Genomic DNA, 21,692 nt, shown 5'->3' with positions numbered 1-21,692 from the left:
TGTATGTTACCAGATCAGAATCTCTTTTCTGAATAGATATGAAGATTTAATTAAGAATTAAAGCAAATACAGAGGTATTGCATGTGCATTTTGGCATGATTTCTTTCTTCTAAGTGCAGCAAAGCCAAAGTGCAGAAAAAGTGAACAGACAGAGCTTGAAAGGCAGAATTGAAACTGCATGAAAGCAAAGGGCGGTTCAAGGACTTGTGTGATCTTTGGCCTAAGATGCTTCCCATATGCTTTATTCTCATCCTTTTTAACTATCATAATTTTTTTAGTTTATTGTTATGATATAATGATGTGCTTTGGAGAAAAGAATTTAATATATGACTTTCACTGTATGGCAAGGTTTTACAGATTCACGTGATGCTAAATATTTTTTTGCTACATTTTGGAGATCGAGAAAATTGAAACTTTTTTTTTACTTTATATATATAACTATACTTCTTTCTTAAAACTCCATCACTTTTTGCATTTATTATTTTGTTTTTTGATTTATTTTGACCTGTATAATTTTATATTTGTTTTTTAATCAAATTTATCACTATTTTTGAAGTTAATAGCTAGAACATTATATTTATTTTATGCTTTTTCAGAAAATGTCGGAGTTAAAAAAAATGGAATACGATATGTATGTTCTAAACCTTGTATGAAAGATTCATATCAGAGGAGCACATGATTGCCAGATTTAATTTATATGGATGCTGTTGAAGAACATACAAGGGGATTCATGACATGGACAATTACTTGTGAAACTGAGAGTAATGCAAATGACGAGAAAGATTATAAGCCATGCAACATCTTATTGTAAGAACTTAGAAGGATATGTGGTAGATTAATCCTAATATATAACAATATTTCTTTTAATAAGCTTGCTCATTCTAGCTCTTTCAAGCTTGAACTTCATTTCATGATCTCACCTGCACAAGCAACAGAAAAGAGTGATCATTCATTGCACTTGCCAAATGCAAATATAACACATCAAATTTGGCTTTAATACATTATATGGCTCATGTTTTTATTTTTCAAACTTAAACTCTTTAGATAGGTCAAATATCCAGGTGAAAAGAAAGATGCTTATCCAACTTCTCTTTTTCTCCCTACTTGCTCCTCAAAATAGTGTTTATTTAATGACTAAATAATCAATTTACTCTAAGTAGCATCTCTTAATTTTTTAACTTAGGCTAAATTCTTCAAAATCATAATGAGTGTGAAGTATGAAATCCTAAATGCACAAAACTCATGCACCTTGGACTTCAGCCAAAATGGGACAGGTTGTGGGCAGTCTTTCTAGCCAGCCTGTCCCACCCTTTGCACAGCCTTACCTTGGAGTTACTTAAGAAAAACATGGAGTTTCAATCAAAGGCAAAAAGGACATTTGACCATGATGTCCAAAATAGACTTGAATCCTCTAAAGGATTAACATGTGGGAAGTGCCTGCAAAGTACTTATGAGATTTATTCCTCCTCCTTTTAATCTCTTTAAAAGAACTTTAACCTCTATATTCAAAATCAATTTACTTGTCAATTGGCTTGTAATCTGGTGGTATGTATGTTCTCTTGTAAATGGGAGGTTGTGGGTTCAATCTCACTTGTAACCTCATCAATTAGTGTTTGCCCCTCTAATTCATATATATATATATATATATCATTCCATTAATACCCTTATTTGATAACATCTAGAAATCCATCTTCAGTATCCTATTTTGTCACACAAGAATTCCTTAAAACAATAATATGATTTATGTTGTGGACACATATGTTTAGTGAAATGACAAAGAAGAGTGGCTGTATTTGTGTTTGTGTGTGTGTGTGTGAGAGAGAGAGAGAGAGAGAGAGCGCACATGGTTCAAAGTTAGCAGCACACTTTGCCGGAAGCTGCAAGGCCATGTCACGATCTATGCCAGATATTGGAGGACCATTCGCTAGTAAGCATAAACATGGCTGTCCTAGAATCCTAATGGCATTGCAGCATGCTTCACCTGGTGGAAATGGACTAAAAGGAACAACTGCTGCCCTGCAAGGTATGAGCTGCACCAATGCAGAGAAGAAGGTTCTTGTGCAAGGAGTGCCTTGCCCTCCTGCAACCAAACCTGTCATGATCAACAAAACCAGTAATAATGGCAGAACCCGAATCCCTGACCTAAACACCTTCATCTTATCTTTGATTTGCTTATTGCTAGTGAAAATTACTGAACGAGGTTTTGTACTATTTATACAAGATGTGCCTCATGTCATCCAGCATGCCCGTCCTAACAAAATGTCATGCTAGTCATGCCTTTCAACCTTAACCGGCGTTTCAGTCTGGTCTTCACAAGTGAAATCATCAACAATACAATTGGTGCTGGATTACAAGCAGTTAGAAGATCCAAACTACATGAGTCCTACCAGTAAAGTGGATTGTGATTTAGAAGAGAACAGCACAAAAGAGTAAAAGCATAGATGCTTTTTTTTTTTTTTAATTCTATTTCTATTTCTCTAAATCAAATCGTGCATCTAATAGTTCATGTCCGAGTAAAGTTGCTTTACATCATACTTTTCCCCCCAGCATAAAGGAATTATATTTCAGGCCCTGTGCAATATATATACAAATACTGCTTTTCTTACAGATTTCTTTCTGTTTCATGATGACTTGATCTAGCATGTGCACTCTAGAAGAAAATCAAAATTGAAACGAAACATTTACACATACACATATTGTGGCATCAGTAAGGAAACAAGAGCATTGAATACGCATCTGAGAAAATATGCTGGAACGGATAGGAATTTCAATGTATTGAAACTAATTAGTGCTCACTCGGAAGTTTCATCGTTCCTTTTTCTCGAGACTGAAAAATAAAGCTACAATTTCTCACTTTCTAGCCCCAACATCGAAGTGCACACTATTGATAGAACAATGTATGAACTTCTTTATTACAATTTTTGGTCATGAAGGCCCTCACTTCTTTCCTTTGAGATTGATCACTGCAAGCTCTTGTTCAACATATTCTCCTGCACAGGTAGGAGGATATTGGCTTGCAAGTGGTGACTCTGCAAAATGTTCCAAGGGCTTCAGAACTGCATCTGATGCTATGTGTGCAAACATCTACATATGAGGGGCAAAAGTCACAAGTTAATATAAAACTTTGTGAAAAGTGAACTTCATTCAGTAATAAACGAAACAAATATGATTTTTTTGTCCTCACTCACCGTTGAAGATACTCTCCATAGGCTACGCTTTTGCTCTTGTGCTAGTTTAATCGCTTCTAGTGTCCTATTTGTGGCAACTACCTCATGCATGCCAGCAACACAGTGCCCTGCAGTTAACCACTCTATCTGCATTCAGAATAAATTTTATTGTAAAACACAAGATTACATAAATCATGCCAACGATAGATTACATTTATCAAGGAGAGCTGTCAAATTATCCCAAACCTTGATGATGAAATCACAAGCATATTTAGATATCAGCTTGAGATTCTAAAACTCTATTGTTAGTAATTAATAACTAACACTACCTGTTACCTAAATGAAACAGATAGCATGAGAAAGACCAAATACTGAGCTCTTATATGCTATAACTGCTTCTTTTTAGATGGAATGCTGGAAAATTCAAGCGTTTCAATACCTGCTTCCCTGTCTGAATAAGAAGACACCCAATTGGAACCTTCACTTCAACTTTGTGTCCATTTCTTAACCAGATGTTTAAACCAGGAAATCTACTTCTACCATGAATTGTTAGGAAGTTCAAGTCGTAGTGATATCCAGCAAAAACAGTTCCCTCCTGGCCATATTTTTGAAGGTCGCTCCCTGTTGGGGCCAACAGATGCGGGCCCTGCTATTTGACAGAACAAGTCATGCGATTGATAGAAAACTTAAACTAAAGATAATTACCAAAGGAAACGTGGAAATAAGAAAAACATGATTCAAGTTGAAACTCATTTTGGAGAAATTTTATACTGCACAGTGCCGCAGATGACAAGGTCATACAGGTTATTCATCTGTCGCCTACTGAAATGAATATTTATGTTTATTTATTCCCAAGTAAATTGCGTCATTAAATGACAGGAACATAGCCCATTAGGTAGCTATATTTTGAAAACAGGTTCCTATCTAAAAGAGTCAACACTCTCACTCTCAGTTTATTTTATAATGTTAAATTGACAAAATCCAATGGTAATCCTGATTTATCAAAGCGCTTAGTTTTTTCTTTTTAATAGGAATGTCTGCAGCATAATTATGCCCACAAATAAACCCTCCAACTCTTGAGGCAACCCAAATTTCGGAAGTTTCAATCTTACACATGTTCACAATGCACAGATAATTAAAAGATACAAAATAAACGGTGGTCATGATTCTCTTACTTTATAACTGTTGCACGACACAAACTGAGAACCTTTACTACCACATTGGAAAAAGAATCAATTTCAAATGTACAAGCTGCTGCATGCCAGACAAACAACATTTATAAGTTAACAACTCAAGATCCGTCTCCAAATGCTCATATGGGATCTCATAAGTCAGTGTTCACTTGTTGTTTATAAAAATATCTTTACTCAACTTTTATTTTCAGCATTTTTTTAGCTTCCTATTAATAGTACTTGTTATAGTTTGCTGACAAAATAATTAACCACCAAACAGCTATTAATGGGAAAAGAAATAGATGGATGATTTTCCAGTTTAATTGATAAATGTGGTCACCTGCTTCATAAGAGAGGTGAATGCATCCTTTGGTAGCCCAAAGCCAATAGCTGCCATTTCAGCAACGACCTAAGTAAGAAATGTGCTGTCACTGAAATCGTGCAAATAAAAACAAATAAAAAAAAGTGAAAACCCACAAGAACACTTACTTCTACTGCTGACATCATCTTGTATCCCCAGGAATCCATGGTTTCTTTCCATTCAGGAAAACCCTCAGGTATAACTGGCTCTGAATTGAGTTCCTGTACAATTAAGATAATATTAGGAATTATACTAACAAGTTTATCTCTGATGGCTGAAGAGAGGAATGAGATGAGAGACCTGAAAACGGGTGTTTGAAGGTCGAGGACCAATTCTCCAAAAGTATCGCCACTTGAGATCAGGTCCAATAGGAGTATGAGGCTGGTGCTCTTTTGGCATTGCTTTTAGCTTCTCTTGCATTTCTTCATCAACCAAGCTTCTTGGAACTTCCACTCTTTCTGGTGTAACCCCAACCTATACGGCCAACTTTTTTATTAACAAGCCTTACAGAGTCTTTTGGCCATGATTTCTACCAAATTACACAAAATTTCTCTTTATATAACAGATATTTCCAGGTTTGGCTTTCTACACATATATGAAACTGATTTATCATCTGTGCTTGAACTAGATTGACTGCAAGCCATTGATGTTCTCTGTATACTTTATAGTGATAAAAATAAGTAACAAGAATGCAAACTAACAATGTACAATATATTGGTAAAAAAAAATTTTAAAAAAAGTACAATAGGCTGCTGGAATTGGGTGTCGTTCGTTCCAAGAGAAGTTTCTTATTCAATTTGTCAGAATCGGCATAACAGAATGAACAAGTGACACGGAGGGATACTCAAAAGTCAAAAGCAAAACGATCTCGACTCGAACGAGTTTCAAACAATTCACTAAAAGACCTGTTCTTCAAAAAAAATAAACCAAGTCTAAACTCTAAATGCATGACTACATTGTCACACATCAAGCAAAAACAGTATAAAAAGCTCACAAATCGGCGGTGAATTATGATTGTATCATTTAATTCGGAGCAAACACGGCAGAATTAACAAAATTAAGGACGTAGGAGGGGCAAAGAAGCCAACTTAAAAAAAAAATGAATGCATTCAGCCATCTCATCAATGCTAAAACAGGAAACTTCGCAAGAACAAGACTTTCTGGGCAACCAAACAAACCACCCACCCATTTGGGCTATCCTTACCTGGTAATGCAAGTGTGGCCTCTCCTGGCGGCATTTGAACTCCTGAGGGCTCTCGAAGTACTTCTCCATCATATCAATGAAGCGATCGTTGTCTTGGACGGAGCATCTGGGATCCTTGATGAGCAGAGCTCCGGTCTCCGTCAGACTCCGACTGACCTCAGAACAAAGCGCAACGAGCTCGGAACTAAGGTCGCCGGAGACGGCCAAGTAGGGGGAGAGATCTACCACAGGCAGCTCCATCTTCGGGGCAGAGAAGAGAAGAAGGCGAAAATATCTGTAGCGTTTTTGGGATTGTGATGATGGCGGGAGACGAGGGATTCGATCTTTAATTCTTCTTTTCTTAACGGCAAATCAATGGGCTTTTGTGGGAAACCACCAAGCAAGGCACCAATAATATAACATTGTCCCTACCGGAAATTATAATTGTGACCAAAATGAGAGGTTATTTATAAATAAGCACAAAGTATTTTGTAAGACCAATGTCCTTCGCCTAATCCCCAAAAAAAAAAAGGAGTCTAGTGATTAAAATTCCCATAACACAAATAATTTATCCTGCTAATAACCATTTGATTTAGTGGTATCAACCCTCTCCCTTAACACAAAGGACTGTGGGTTCTATTCCCTATAAGCCCAAAAATAAGTAAAAATTTAGATTAAATAAATGCGAAGGCTTGAGGGATTAATTAGGTGTTATCTACCGTGTTTATTTGATATAATAGTCACACATGAAATATTTAATGTTTAGATAGAAATTTAATTCACACAAAGGAATTTGAATTTGTGCGATTAAATTTCTCTTGTTTTATCAACATGTATTTGTTCTAAAGAGAAAAACTATGACTATTTAAGTATGAGGTCTTAAATTTAAATTTATATAAATGTAAAAATGTTAAATTTTTGTTCATCTATGCTATAGTAATTGCTTGTGGTTTGCAACGTTAACTTGATATGCCTATTATATGACCATTAACTAAAATGTGTTTATGCTTAACTAATTGTTGAGCTTGAGGAACAATCGAAGCTATACCCAATTGAAAAAGTATGTTAATACATTTCAATTAAGTGTAGTAAAACTTAATCAAGTGATCGGTTTGCTTTTTTGTAAGCTCGACAACTTCCAAATATGACTCTATTATATATCTATATAAAAAAATATTTTCTTTACTAACAAAAGTTAGTTTTAACAAAAGAGGCTAATTTCTTACAACGTGGCAAACTAACACTTAAATTTTTGTTGAAAGAAGTGCCTTCATTGAATATCCGACCTTATCTCAAACAAATTGACTCTAATAAAAGAATATCTATAAACGTTAAAAAATAATTTTTTTCAATAATAAATTTCCTATGAATGATGATTACATTTAACATGTGTTAAATGAAGAAAACTATTTGTCTCAAAAACATTTCAATTACTATGCATAATTTTTTTTATTTATTAAGGAAGATTTTGATCCTGCAAACCAATTTCAGTAATTTTAAGGTCTCTATTTGTAAATAACTACTTATTTGGGTACTTAAGCATAATTCTACCAAGAATGAAAGAATTTGATCTCACTTCTCTTTCCACTTTGCGCGTACAATTTTAAAAGTACACATGGTCACGGAACGGAACTGTTAACATGTTTTGTATTATTCCATTTGATCTGATTGTTAATTTTTTCCCCTCTTAAGTAAATTATATATTTTTTTAATATATGCCCCTAAAAATAGTAAAAAGACGAAAATACTTTGGAAGTGATCAGTCAAAAGAGCGAGGAAAAAGATATAAATATTCATGACATTATATAAATAAGTGCATAAGTGATTAAACTGTTAATTTTAACATAATGATATTAACTTTAATCATTAAATATTAATTGTATAAGTCACGTGTCACTTTTTATTGACGTGAATTAATAAAAAGACAAAAATATTCACTAAGTCATCAGCCAAAAGTAAAAATATGCATAATATTATCAAAATTGATGTAAAAGTGATCAATTCATTAAATATTTAAATGTTAATTATTTAGCTGATACTTAAATAAAAGTTGACTATTTTTTTATTCATATGGACAAAAAATATTCCTGAATAAGTTTTACTGTGTTCTTGTTTTTAAAAATAAAAAATAGTTTTTAAAAACAGAAAACAAACATGCCCTAATATTTCAACGCAGTGTGGTTTAAGCAAATTGGGTCAACGTTGTCTTTGAGGCCCAAGAAACAAAGAGAGTGTCTCAGACGGTTGTCAAAATCTTGAACAAAAATTAATTTTTATTTTTTAAAAAATATAAATAAATAAATATTTAGATACTTTAAAATTGTTCCCATCTCTTTATTTTTAAATTAAAAAAATGAAAATATATTAGAGTTGTTTTTATTTTTTTTCAAAAAGAAATACACTGTATTTGACTATAGTAAACTATCACCCAATCAATTGAAACATGCCAACATACATCTAAGAAATAATAAAAATATATATTATTCATAGCTTATAAAAAAATATGGCTTACTTTAACGTCGATGTGCAACCCAAGCAAACAATTAACAATTAACAATTCTAACGAAGTTAGTGGTAACAATATTACCTTATTAAGCAAATGAGAAGTTATTTTGTTTCGTTTTTTTTTATAGAAATTTTATTTCATTTTTAAACAAATACTTCAAGACTCCTGTTCACAGCCTATCCCTCCATATACAATTTGTTACATATTCAACATTTTATAAGACTAAATTATATACAAGGATTTGATCACCTTGATTGGATCTAGATCAGAAAAATCCGGCCGATATAGCAATTGAAACAAAAAAAAGTCATCTGTTTACTTTTTGCCCGGAACACTGCCAATTGTCAAAACATCAAAAACAACATCGGACTTGTTTTCCTTTATTTGCCAGTCAGTTAAAGGGCTTGTTTGTTGATTCTAATTTTCATACCCGTGCACCTTGAACTTCCTCCACTATTAAAGCATGCTCTAATTCTTGTCCAAACATATCACACCAAGTTTCACAAAGCTGAACACCACAAACAAACAAACAAAGAAGGGTCCGTTTGTATTTTAGTTGGGTATAATAGATTATGAAAATAATTGATTAAGTGGTAGATTTTAATCATAATTGATTATGTTATAACGTAATCTATTTGGATATTGTTTTTTTAAAATTGATTTTAACAGAATTGAAGATATTTGAATAATTTAATCAAAATTAATTTTTAACTATATAAATTACTATATAATTTAATTTTTAAATATCAAATATTAATTTTTTAAATATATAAAGTTTAAATTTTATTAAGGAAAAAAAAGAAAAAGAAGAGAGTTTAATTTTATTTTTATTAAATTATGTGCTTTTTTTGTAATTTTTTCCTGAGCCCGTTTTTGTAATTTTCCCCAACGTTTTTGACAAACTTTTGGCAAAACGGACGGAGGGAGCTTCTGAAAAACGCACGTTTTGGCCCATAATCGATTTTTGATCATTTTCGACTGTTTGGATAAATTGACAGAAAAAATTAATTTTAGATCCAAAACGCGCGTTTTCTCCTTATCCAAACGGGCACAAAGCAACTCTTATGGCACTGAAACACCTTCCCATTCTTGTCTTTCTCTTCTTCTTAGGTACCCAATAATATCCCATTCAGGCATCTTCTAATATATTGTTCTTGAAAGTTTTTGTGATCATTTTTATGACAGTTTGTTTTCTTGATGGGTTCTTTTTCTACAGGATCAGAAGCAGCAGTATTCACACTGCAAAATAAATGCAGGGAGACAATATGGCCTGCAATCCTAACAGCTGCACGGAAACCTCAACTAATGGATGGCGGGTTGCAGTTAAAACCTAACCAAACCATAGACATCACTGCTCCAAAAGGTTGGTCCGGCCGGTTCTGGGGACGGCGCTACTGCTCCTTTGACATCTCCGGCAATGGAATGTGCATTACCGGAGACTGCGGAGGCAAGCTCAAATGCAACGGAGCCCGAGGAGCACCGCCGGCTACACTTGCAGAATTTACTCTAGACAGTCCAATGGACTTCTATGATCTTAGCCTAGTTGATGGCTATAACATGCCAGTATCAATTTTCCCCTCTGGGGGATCTGGGGTGTGTAAGAATATAACATGCCTAACAAATTTGAACAAAAGATGCCAAAGAGGATTGGAGATGAAGAACAAAGGCAGAGTTGTTGGGTGCAAGAGCTCATGTCTGGCATTTAACAAGCCAGAATATTGCTGTTCTGGAGATTTCAATAGCCCTAGCAAATGCAAGCCATCAAGTTATTCCAAGGCCTTTAAAGCATCTTGTCCTCTGGCTTATAGTTATGCTTATGATGATGCATCCAGCACTTTCACTTGCCAAGGAGCAAATTACTTGATTAGGTTCTGTTAAAGGAGGGATGACAGATAACTTGATCAAGTGAATACATCAAATACCCATTTCTCGCATGCATAACAGAGGATTGAACTTAAGGCATTGCCTCACATGGGTAAAGACTAAAGACATCACTGTGACAGAGCAAAGGTTCTCACCTGAACTTCTTGTGGAGACGTCATATTTTGCGTGTGCGCTTTGTGTGTATACTTATTATTTCTTCATGCATGCTATATACAATAGATTTGGTGTGCTTTACTGCAATGAGATTCCTTTGGAGTGAAGATTTTCTGACCAAATGCAGGATCAAGTACAAAGACAAACATAGGTGTTAATTATAGATAGGTTTATAAAGATATAAAGATGGATTTTATTGAAGATTATACTAATATGCTTGTGTGACTATTAATGATTAGTTGGTCCATCAATTATTTGTAGAGCAAGATTCCTTTATGGCCTGTTTGGTAAGAGTGAAATGAAGCGAGGGAAGTGGAAGTGAAATTCCAAATTTAACACGTTTGGCAACATTGGAATTAGCTTCCTTATGAAAGTTACTTTCATAAAAAATGATGGAACCCACTTCCCCATTCAATCCCATAAAACTCAATTCCACTTTCATCGCACCCTCAAGCTTGACAATTTTGCCCCATCACCATCTCTCCTTGTTATCAACAGAGGACGGTGATGGTGGTGATGTAGTGACTCTGTCAAGGACAACAACAAACCGCGATGACTATCTTTGATTTCGGGTTCGATTCTCTCTTCGATTTCTATTTTGTTCTATGTTGCTCCTGGATCCGCGTTAGACAACATTCAGGCACAACTTATTTTCAAATTCAATTTCAGGCCTTCGATTTTTGATTCTATGACTTTGGTGTTCATATTTGTTTTATCATGTTTCATTAAAATGTTATGTTTGATAATAATGGTTTCAACTTTCACTGTATTTTCCAACAAACTGACTTTTCCGACAAAAGTGAATGTGACCTCCAGCAGCAACAATCAACAAGCGCGAGTTATGGGTTAGGGTTGTGTTTTTGGGGGTGAGGACATACTTGTAATTTCACATTATAAATATAATTATTTAATAAAATAAATTCAACACTTCCATGTGCATGCCAAGCAAACTTTTAAACCCCACTTCCACTTCTGCTTCCACCACAAATAATTCCCTGTACCAAATGGGCCATTAAGATATTTTTGTCTAACTATTGAATCTGGAATGAATGAATGAATGAATAGATTAATGAAAACATATACTGGAACAAGTTCTTGAGTTCATTTATATAGGGATCATGTCAACATTTCTGCCTGAAATACTAGACAAGCAATTTAGGAGAAACAGACGAACCAAAATAGCACAGAGGACAGCCATTCATTTGAAACCCCACTTCATTTCTTTCCATTATGCAACAAGGTGATTCTATTTCCGTTATGCAATAAGATGTTATTGGGGGAAAAAACGAAAGAATAATTTCCCATTTCCATACGCAGGAAGCTTCTCTAAGCAATCATCATGGCAAAAACCTCACTAGCAGATACGGTGAATAGACAACCCAATTTCATCAAACCATCAGAAGCTGAGTTCTCTTACATGCCAGCCAAACCAACCAAGAGAATTTGAACCTTTAGAGGAAAAACTGAGTCCAGCAAAAATCTCCTGAAATGTGAAAAATGAGCCACATAAGATTAGAAGCAATGTAGGTGGTAGGTTAGGTGTTTTCTATCAAATGCAACATCACATTATTAACTCATTAAAAAAGGTTCTTCTACATTTTGTATCTCTATCAGAGAATTTTATAACAGCAATCACCAAAAAAAAAAACGCCGCGCCTAAAAGTGACAAAGAATATCAAGGGAGAAGGAGGAGAATACTCACATAAGATAAAGGTCACAGTCCTCGCAGCACCAGTTGAAGGAGAGTTCTACGAAAAACTGCAGCAATTGAACCTCCTTTTAGTTTCTGGGTCCTTTCGATATTCTAAGTCATCTGAAGGGACATAAATCTCTGTCCCTTCAAGATTTACTTTCTCCAGTTTTGATTCTGCTCCATTAGCCACAAGAGACTTCTTACGGATAGTTAAATAGATCTGAGAGAGAAGACCAATGAAAGCTGGCTCTACATTGGTGGACTCAAGCGCTGATGTCTCCATGAAGAAGAGATCATGCCTCTGAGCAAGCTCTTTGGCTACCTCAACAGGCACTACTCGCATTGAACCCAAGTCACACTTGTTGCCAACAAGCATAACAGCAACATTCTTATCTGCATGCATTTGTAGCTCCTCCAACCATGTTTCGACATGATCAAAGGTATCTTGCCTGGTTATGTCATACACCAGCAATGCACCAATTGCACCTCTGTAGTATGCAGTAGTAATTGCCTGGTACCTGTGGCAAATCCCAAAATTGTCTCAGAAAACTGCAATTAACATCCACAGTAGGAAGAACAGGTCTGAAAATATAAGGAAAAATAAATCAGTCTGCACAGGCCAATCAATTTCATCTACAGCTTCATGCTATACAACAATGATGACTAAAAATGGAAAATCATGGCGTTAATCCTAGTGGAAGGGACTACAGCCATTTAAGCACAAAGTTTCAAGTTCAAGTCTGTGTGAATGTAGAAAACACCTTTGGGAGAGCTACCCCTAATTGAACTCGACAATGTTCAAATCTAAACTGGTCAAATAACCAAATAAAAAAATGGAAAATCATAATTTAGGCAAATGTCATTCACAAATATCACTTCATTTAAGCAAGTAAACTAGATCAACATGGCTCACATTGAAGCATGTAAAACCCAGCACATCTCAGTTCATTTGTTTTCTGCTTCCCTATTTGGAAAAAAATATAATAAAAAAGGATAAACAAAATTTAATACATGTGCAATTTTTAAAAGTAGCATTTTTCTTGGTAATTAAATTGAGCTGAGCCGTGTAAGTATGCATAAATAAAAAAACCTTACATACAAATTATGCATGATCTGTTGAAGCATGTGAAACTAAGCACATTATTACAGTACATTTGTTTTCTGCTCTCTATTTAGAGAGAAAAAAATATTGAAAACGGATAAATAAAATTTAATTCATGTTTGATTTTGAAAGTATCATTTTATTGACCTGAATAATAAAATTGAAGTAAGGCATGCGAGTGCGTGCAAATGCAATAAATTACATATAGTCATGCATATTTCATATATATCATTAAATTTGATCACTTTAATCTGGTGATAATTTTAGAATAAAATATTTAGAATTGAAAGAGAAAAATAAAGTTCACTCACATATATGATCTAAAAATATCAAATTATTCTTGCCAACAAATCAAGTTCAAATTATGCAAGAAAACATTTTAAAAAAACGCTTTTGAACATAATTAACACACCTATAAGAAAAATTTGATCTAATTGCTACTGATAAGAAAATCTTACAAATAGCTTGATTTTATTGATAAACAGAAAACGAATCAGCAATACTACATTTTACGACTTCTTTTAATAATCATCGTCAGGTCCGTAAATTTTATTGAATAGCAGGAGCGAAATCATGTAAAAACAAAACATGTATCAGATATAATCTTCATTCATTTCAATGGAGTCAAGTCTATAAAATAGTGCTGAATCAAAGATATAGAACATGATATCCTTTAGCTCACCACAATACACAGCAAGAAACTTTGATTGACCAAACTAAAAATTTGATTCTTAGATTGTTATGCATACTTAATTTTAGCTTCTAAGGCATGAACTGATCTCCAACAATAACAAAGAACCAAACTCATGTATTTGAAGCATTTGCCGTTAGCCAACCCAATAAAACATGACTGGCAAAAATGTTTATAATTAGATCTTCCAAAAACTTTAGTCCATACGCCATATGTTAACTCAAATTCTTAAACAACTTTACCCAAAGCTAATCTAAGTGCAGTTTTTGGACACAAGTCACTCAAAGAGTATGTCACATATCGACGCAATTTTCGGATTGAGAAGTAAAATAAATTCCTAATAATCAGGTCAAATTGTTAGCTTGGGATAATAACAGTATCACAGAGAGAAGAGGAACCAAATAGACCTTTCTTGACCAGCAGTATCCCAGATCTGGGCCCTAACAACCTTATGATCCATGAGCACCGTCTTGGTCTGAAATTCAACTCCGATCGTCGCCTTCGATTTCGCATTGAATTCATTCCTTGCATAACGATTCAATAGCTGGGATTTCCCGACACCAGAGTCTCCTATCATCACAATCTTGAACATGTAATCGATCCCCTCCTCTAAATCGCTCTGCCAGTGAGCCATCTCGGTCAGGATCCTACAAAACCCAGCAATGCGAAACCCAATTCAGATTTCCGCCAATTTGAGTAATTTCAGCAGAAGAAGAGTTCTTTCCACGATTTCGCTGTGGATGCACAAGCGGTGGTGGGTGTCGTGTAGCTTGAGAATTTAAGGCGCGTGAAAGGAGACGCATTGGGAATAAAGGAAGGAGTTTTGGCAAGGAAGAAAAGGAAAAGGAAAAGGAAAGCTGAAGCGATACGTTATTAGAGAAGGTGTTTGGCATGTTTGATTAATGTCGCTTGCCTCCTTCCCTTGAAGCGTTAGACTGGCGAAGCGGGACAACGACGAAGTTGCCAGAGAAAGACTCGCCACCTGTATTTCGAGTTTTCGATCATGAAAAGTTGAAAACCTTGAGAAGTGTTGAAAAAGAATAAGGACAGAGAAAGACACGGTAGAAAACGATGTCGATTCCACTCTGGATCACATACTTTTTTTTTTTTTTTTCCTTTGAAAATTACACTTTAAAGTAGTGATAAAAAAATTGAACCCAACTGAATCGAATAGTCTAATAGGTTCGACTGTTGATTGGTTTAAATTTTGACTTGATCAGCATATAAAAATTATTTTAAAAATTTAATTGAGTTGAGTTGTTTTGAATCAACGATAGAATTGACGACTAGAATCAAGCCGACGACTTCAATTTTAAAAATTGAATTATTTAAATTTTTTTAATTTTTAATTAATTTTTTTAAAAAATGATCAATTTTTTTAATTATTTAATATTATAATGTATTATATAGCTTGTTAAGTCATAATAAATTTAAAATATTTGGTTTTATTTTTAAGTTAAGAAGGAATTTATATTTATTTTTTATATTTAGATTACTATATATATAATATATTTAATTATTCACTAGTTTGACCATTAATTCAACTCGATTGAATCATGTGAACTGTGAATTGTTAACTTTCCGATTCAATATTCAATCTGGTTTTGAAAACATTGTTCCAAAGTCTAATCTCACATAAAATAATAACTAAAATAATTATAATTTTATTCCGTTAAATTATCAAATAAAATTTTTTAATATTTAATTATACATTGTGAAACTTCCATGTAATTCTTTCTTTCAGATGCTCCCGAATTTTAGAATCATTTTATATGCTTTACATTTAAAATATGTACATTGCTGTTTCTGTTATTATTGTGTCGAAAATTAAGTTAAATAAGAATCTTAGAATATTGTATACCAAACAAAGTTAACAACATAAATATAGATAAAAATATTAAGGGTTTATATGAGATAAAATTTTAAATAAAATCTAACTTGATGTATCATTGATTTTGATAATAAATTGAAGACAAAATAGGTGGGAAAAAAGGAAAAATCATTTTAAAATATAAGAAGACAATATTATTTAATTTTAAATTTGTCATCAAATTAAATTAAAAATAAAATTTTTTATAAAACCTAGTGACCAAAAATTTGTTCATGCTCATCTATAAAAGAAAAATAAAAGTAGGCAAACGGCCCATTTGGCCCCAAAAAAGATGAGCTATACAGGTTCTCTAAAATATTTTTAAATTACTTATTTAATTAATAATATAACTATAAGCATGAATTTACTCAACAGGCATGTGTTGAGAGAATAAAGGTGAATAATATAAGAGGGCACGATCTGGCTATGTATTGCTGCATTTTTTTTTTTTCCATTCTTCACTTACGAATTAAATTACAAACAAGCAGTCACACTAAACCTGCTCTTACATTTAACTTTTAAGTTCAAGCCAGAAACAAAGAAAACATGGAAGAAAAGCATATTAAAGTAAAATGAAAATCAATCCAAACTAGGCCTAAGTGATTTGCAGAGCAAACAGCAGCATAAATTTCATATAATTACAGTTTCTATAAACTTTTTTCTTCTAAGAAGTACAAATCTGAAATTGGTATGAGACATGAAATCATAAGATATCATAACCCGAAAAAGAACATATATCATTAAACTACCATTTGAAGCATAGTGCTGTATAATACCTATACAAGGTATCAGAAATATATCAATAGTGATACATTTATCATGCTCCACAATTTTTTTTTTGTTTTTTGTTTTTTGAGAGATTTAAACAAAGATGAAAAAGAAATTATTCCTTTATTCCTTTTGCTAGCTACAAATCATTGAGTTCTGCATCTGGTTACTTGAACACTTGCACTTTGCCTTAGTATCTGTGAGCATCTGCAAAAGCAAGAGGATGAGAAAGAACACTTTGGTCAGACAATAGGCACTCCACTGAAGGATAATATTGTCCATTTGGTCCAGAAATTCTGGGAAAAAAAGGATCACACTTGTTCAATACCTTAACTCGTTTCTGCAAGTCTTTAATATAATCAACTGCCAAATCCAACATATCAGCTGTGCTCGTTTGCTGTCAGAGGTAAAAGGAACAAATAAGCACGTTACTTGAGTCCTAAAGAATCTCAATGAACATGTAGTGATAAAAGGAGCATGTATTACCTTCTCAGACTTTGGGAAGAGATCTTGCAATTTCTTGATTCTTTCACTGATTTTTGTTCTTCTAACCCTCTCTGCAATGCTCCGTGGGTGCGTGGCGAAACCTCTTTTAGCTCGAATCTTACAAGGAACAGATCCTTGAACTTGCAGAAACTTCTCAACGGCATTCATCTTTGACTTTGTAGAAGAACTAGGCAGACTCAAATGATGAGTCAAACCAACATTCTGATACCCAAAATCAGCATTCTGAGAACAAAACAGCAGAATTTACATCGAGGCTCAAATCCATTCAACAACATGGCAGACAAAACTGAATTCAGAAACTTGCAAGTTTATATGTACCTGAGTTTCAAGACCATTTGAAGTAGAAAACATGAGTTCACCATTTCCACTAGTTGGTTTGGTGTCATTGAATAAAGGACATCCCAGAAGTCACTTGTGAAGCTGGGAATGTAACATTCAGCGGTGTTGCCATTGCTGTTGTCGTTTCTCAGATTTCTTCTACTGTCAACACAAGTTGCTTCTTCTAGGGTTTCATTCCCATCCTCTGCTATATCAGGCAATTGTCTTGAACAAGAAGATGACGGCCCAGATGAGAAGGTTAGAGTATTATCATTTAACCCACTAGTTGATGTAGAAGCTTGACCATTTGGCATATGATCACATGCTCCAAAACTTCCCACATCTCTCCATGTTGCAAAACCTGCAAATTTTTTTGAGATAAAAAAATTATTCTTGAACTCTCACCTAATAATTTAATAAGCTTATTTCAGGATTCTCATTGAGCCACCATAAGAGCTTCATTTTTTCATATTCCTTTTTAGTTTTATCTATAAGTTGTATGAGAAGCCAGCAGAAAATGGAAAGAGAGAACAGAAAGTTATGCATACCATTTTCGACAGAAAAATTGTTGAACAGACCAGCAGGGGAGCTTTTTTGCCTAAAGAGATTGTTGGGCCTTATTTTGGACTCAGTGGAATTGAATGAGCCATCAAAAGCATTCCCTGAAGATCCTAAAGACCCATTTGGCAAGCCTTGGACAACTTGCTGAGTCTGAGATTGGTAAATTATCTGAGAACCATAATTAGAATTATACCCACTGTGTCCCTCTGAAACAGAATCCCCTGCTTCTTCCTGCTTGATCCATCCATTGTTTGATGATGAAGAGATCAACTTGGCCAACATGGCTTCCATTTCAGAACTTGAAGATGGATTATGATGCTGGTGATCATGATGATCTATTCTTCTAGAAGCTTCCTCATTTGCACAGCCATGGCTATTTTGAACAAGGCTGGCCAGAAATGAGCTTGGAGCAGAACTGTACCTCGTTAATCCAGAATTCAGGTGGTGAATTGAATCCATTTCTGGGTTTCTCCTAAGCTCTCCTTCTGAGTAATTTAGAACACTGGGACTATAAAGAACACTCATGTTCCTGAAAATTCACCATCAAACAACAAAAGGGTATCTCATGATTCTTTCTCACACAGATTTGAATTAAACTGTCACCATAAATTCTTGGAGAAATTTTTATGACAGACAGATAAGCTGCAAATCTTAGACAGGGAAATTTACCTCGGAAACTACGAAAATCCCAGAAAGCTGTCTTCAAACTTGCAGAAAGAATGTGAATTTTATCTTCAATCCCGAAGAACTAAAACCTGAAAGAGTGGCAGGAACAAGGTCAGCTCATAATCTTTCTGGAACTCTGCTGCTAAAAACAGAGTTCAGAACACAGCTTTCAGAACCAGACAAGATTTTTTTTTTCTTCTTTTAAAAAAAATGTGTGCTAGAGAAAAAGGGCATACTTCTTATTATAATTCAGAGCTTGAAAGTCCAAAGTTATGATCTTTGAACGATTTGAGTCTGGATCTGAGCTCAAAATGCAGACAGAAACAAGAGGAGGAGGATGAAGAGGAGGCTTGTTTTTTCGTTGTGCTCGCATTGCGGACATATTTATGGAGGGCGTTGTTTGGTAATCACCCTCGTATTTTCACATTATAACGATTATGCCATCACAAGATAATGTGGTCCATGGCTCCATGCTAACTTTCTGTTCTTTGTTTTCTCGTTGACCAACCAAGCAGACCAACCACATTGATATTTGGTTTTCCACACTTAACTGAGATCTGAAAAATAATAAATTACAGATGAAAAATGCTAACTTTTTATAGATTATGAGATCTGAAAAGTAGTTCATATCTCGTGAGTTTAGTCTAAAATCAATTTACTTCTTATAATTTTAAATTGAACATTTTAATTATTATTTTTTGATATTTCAAGTCTTTGATTTAAGCTACTTTAACTCTCCATTCATAATTTAATCGTTATTGTATATTAAGAATTCAAACTCAAGACTCTAGTTGAAATTATTATAATGTGAATAATTTTATGGTTAATCATTTATTTCATTTATATCTTAAACTCCTTTAATGTATTGTTAAGAGCATTTATTAATTTTATTAAATATTTTTTAATTGTGGAAAGACTTGTTAGATGTAAGTATAATTGAAACATTTTCACGTAAAGCATAAAATATTAACTTGAATATCTTATAAATTTAACATTCTAAAATTTTCATTTAAGATATAATATATTACATGGATATAATTTCTTTGAAAATCCAATAAATAGAAGTTTCTTGTTATTTTTACTTTTTGAGACAATCATGATATGAAATTCTTCTTTATTAATATTTACTTTACGTCGCAAAAACACACAAACGTGAGATAAGATAGGAGATGCTTAGCTTAAGGGCAAAGCTACCCTTGTTTTATAGATGAACGTTGAATGGTTGATTTTTGGACGTGGGAAATATATTGTAGCCATAACCATAAATACAATTACTTAATTATATAAATATTGTTAAAATAAAAAATATGGGCATAAAATATAATTTAATGAATAACTATATTTTCTTTTAGAAGCATAATTATATAACAATATAGCATAAACTACTTGCAAACCAAGTTTTTCACTGCAATATATATGATATATCAATAATACAATTTTTAATTACTTTTATATAACATGTGGAATTGAATGCTAATAGTTTAATTCTTATGTAATACTCTCTCAAGTCCTATTTATAAAACATTTTTAATATATTTCACCATAATTAAATAAAACCTTAAACCTCATTAACTTTGTCATAAATTTTAATAAGTTTTTATCTTTATCCCTAATAAATATTTTTAAATTTCATTACTAATATTTTTATTCAAAGTATTTAATAAGAGTAAAAATATAAAAAAGAGTATTAAAAATTAGCAAGTGTCTTATAAATAGGATTAGTTTTTTTTTTCTTTTCTCTACTCTATAAATAGGACTAAAGGAGTATTTGTTAGGTTAGTAAATATCCTGAATCTTAAACTTTTAGAATAAGCAATCCCATCAACTTGCAAATTACAAGCAAACTATTCCCATCATTTATTCATATAATGTTGATCATTATATAGTCCAACTAGCATGTCACATGTAAGAGATTAGTGTCACATCAACCTTTGATTAGGCTCCATAAAGTCAAAAGTAACAGCCATTAACCATATTAATTAACAGGGATAATTTACTATTTGAGTAATATTTTAGAATTTAGGATGCTCATTAACCCATATTTATTTCATCATTATATTGCCTTTAGTAAAAAAAATTAATTTTTAATCAGTATTTTATGTACCAAACATAACCTATATTATAATTGTACGGACGTGTTCTTTGGTCACTCGAAGGGACAATATTTGTTTTATTCCATCACTGAAAAATGTAATGTATTAAGCGAAACTAATATAAACCTCACTTTGTGAGACCGTTTTCATCAATGGCTATTTCATGGTACCTTGACAATGTTTTTGACATTTTTATTTAACATAAATATATATTTTATGACTCAAACTCAAAATTATAAGTTGAGACCCTAGGTGATGGTATTATTTTATATCTGAGATTCATGGCATAATCTTATCCTAGCCTTTTCTTTTCATTTACATCATACTTTTTGTCAAGACATCACGCTGACTACATAAAGAACATTTTTTTCCTTAAAAAAAAAAAGATTCTTTCCTAGTGCTTATCTTAAAATATTTCTCCCTGTGGTTTCAGGAAGATTTGGTGATTAAATTAGGAAATGTAAAGGTTGAAAACTAAATCAGTTAAAAAAAAAAGGATTTTATTCTCATAATGTGAAGCATGTGATATTTTTTAAAATCAAAACTTGAATGAGTTGAGTTTTTTGTTAGACTAAATAAAATCATGATACATTAATAATCCATTTTCATGTACAAACATATTGTAATTTTATTATCATTTCTATAACTGTCTAAATCATTTATATCTAATAGCCGTTAAAGTCTATATACAATATAAAAATTTCACAAACTGTATTATTAAAAACAATAAATAATGCAACTCATTATTCTTACTCCATTTAATGCATATAATACTGATTTCTTGTGAATAAAGTATGCTATACAACCATTTCTCCCAAAAAAAAAAATTTATGCTACACAAGCAAGGATAGGACTTGGAAAGAATCCTGATCATAGTTTTGATCCCTGTTTTTTTTTTTAAAAAAATTATGTACTACATATTTGATTTATTTTTATTTTTATTTATAAATAAAATAAAATATTAAAATGAGAACAGTTTAAAATGTTTGAACAGTAT

At 33.0% G+C, this 21,692-nt stretch overlaps 4 protein-coding genes and 1 pseudogene across 5 annotated transcripts; 1 reads left to right on the top strand and 4 right to left on the bottom strand.

Moving 5' to 3' along the window:
- Nucleotides 1-632: 632 nt before the first annotated feature.
- Nucleotides 633-2,600, bottom strand: LOC129312950 (non-specific lipid transfer protein GPI-anchored 9-like). Its single transcript, XM_054955753.1, has 2 exons — nucleotides 1,844-2,600; nucleotides 633-920 (listed from the first exon to the last, which is right to left on the bottom strand). The coding sequence occupies exons 1-2, from the start codon at nucleotides 2,154-2,156 to the stop codon at nucleotides 904-906; spliced, it is 330 nt and encodes a 109-aa protein (XP_054811728.1). The 5' UTR covers nucleotides 2,157-2,600; the 3' UTR covers nucleotides 633-903.
- Nucleotides 2,601-2,737: 137 nt separating this feature from the next.
- LOC129312947 (uncharacterized) lies at nucleotides 2,738-6,265 on the bottom strand. The gene is made up of 7 exons (XM_054955749.1): nucleotides 5,905-6,265; nucleotides 5,001-5,174; nucleotides 4,829-4,921; nucleotides 4,680-4,748; nucleotides 3,607-3,813; nucleotides 3,189-3,314; nucleotides 2,738-3,084 (listed from the first exon to the last, which is right to left on the bottom strand). Exons 1-7 carry the CDS (start codon nucleotides 6,142-6,144, stop codon nucleotides 2,938-2,940), a joined length of 1,056 nt encoding a protein of 351 aa, XP_054811724.1. The 5' UTR covers nucleotides 6,145-6,265; the 3' UTR covers nucleotides 2,738-2,937.
- Nucleotides 6,266-8,771: 2,506 nt separating this feature from the next.
- On the top strand, nucleotides 8,772-11,445 carry LOC129312949 (pathogenesis-related thaumatin-like protein 3.5). The gene has a single exon (XM_054955752.1). It carries the CDS (start codon nucleotides 9,587-9,589, stop codon nucleotides 10,265-10,267), a length of 681 nt encoding a protein of 226 aa, XP_054811727.1. The 5' UTR covers nucleotides 8,772-9,586; the 3' UTR covers nucleotides 10,268-11,445.
- Nucleotides 11,446-11,472: 27 nt separating this feature from the next.
- Nucleotides 11,473-15,222, bottom strand: LOC129312948 (ras-related protein RABA4d-like). 2 transcript variants are annotated; one of them, XM_054955751.1, is made up of 4 exons: nucleotides 14,782-15,222; nucleotides 14,320-14,559; nucleotides 12,129-12,637; nucleotides 11,473-11,909 (listed from the first exon to the last, which is right to left on the bottom strand). In XM_054955751.1, exons 2-3 carry the CDS (start codon nucleotides 14,544-14,546, stop codon nucleotides 12,175-12,177), a joined length of 690 nt encoding a protein of 229 aa, XP_054811726.1. In that variant the 5' UTR covers nucleotides 14,547-14,559; nucleotides 14,782-15,222; the 3' UTR covers nucleotides 11,473-11,909; nucleotides 12,129-12,174. The 2 variants fall into 2 exon arrangements, with proteins under 2 accessions (XP_054811726.1, XP_054811725.1); XM_054955750.1 differs by having other exon boundaries at nucleotides 14,320-15,218.
- Nucleotides 15,223-16,410: 1,188 nt separating this feature from the next.
- On the bottom strand, nucleotides 16,411-18,961 carry LOC129313531 (transcription factor bHLH130-like; annotated as a pseudogene).
- Between the last annotated feature and the right edge of the window lie 2,731 nt (nucleotides 18,962-21,692).

Source organism: Prosopis cineraria, unplaced genomic scaffold (assembly GCF_029017545.1).
Source record: "Prosopis cineraria cultivar Desert tree isolate PC_DT_omini unplaced genomic scaffold, ASM2901754v1 PC6, whole genome shotgun sequence".
Taxonomy (NCBI): domain Eukaryota; kingdom Viridiplantae; phylum Streptophyta; class Magnoliopsida; order Fabales; family Fabaceae; genus Prosopis; species Prosopis cineraria.
This window is presented reverse-complemented; position numbering and strand designations above follow the sequence as displayed.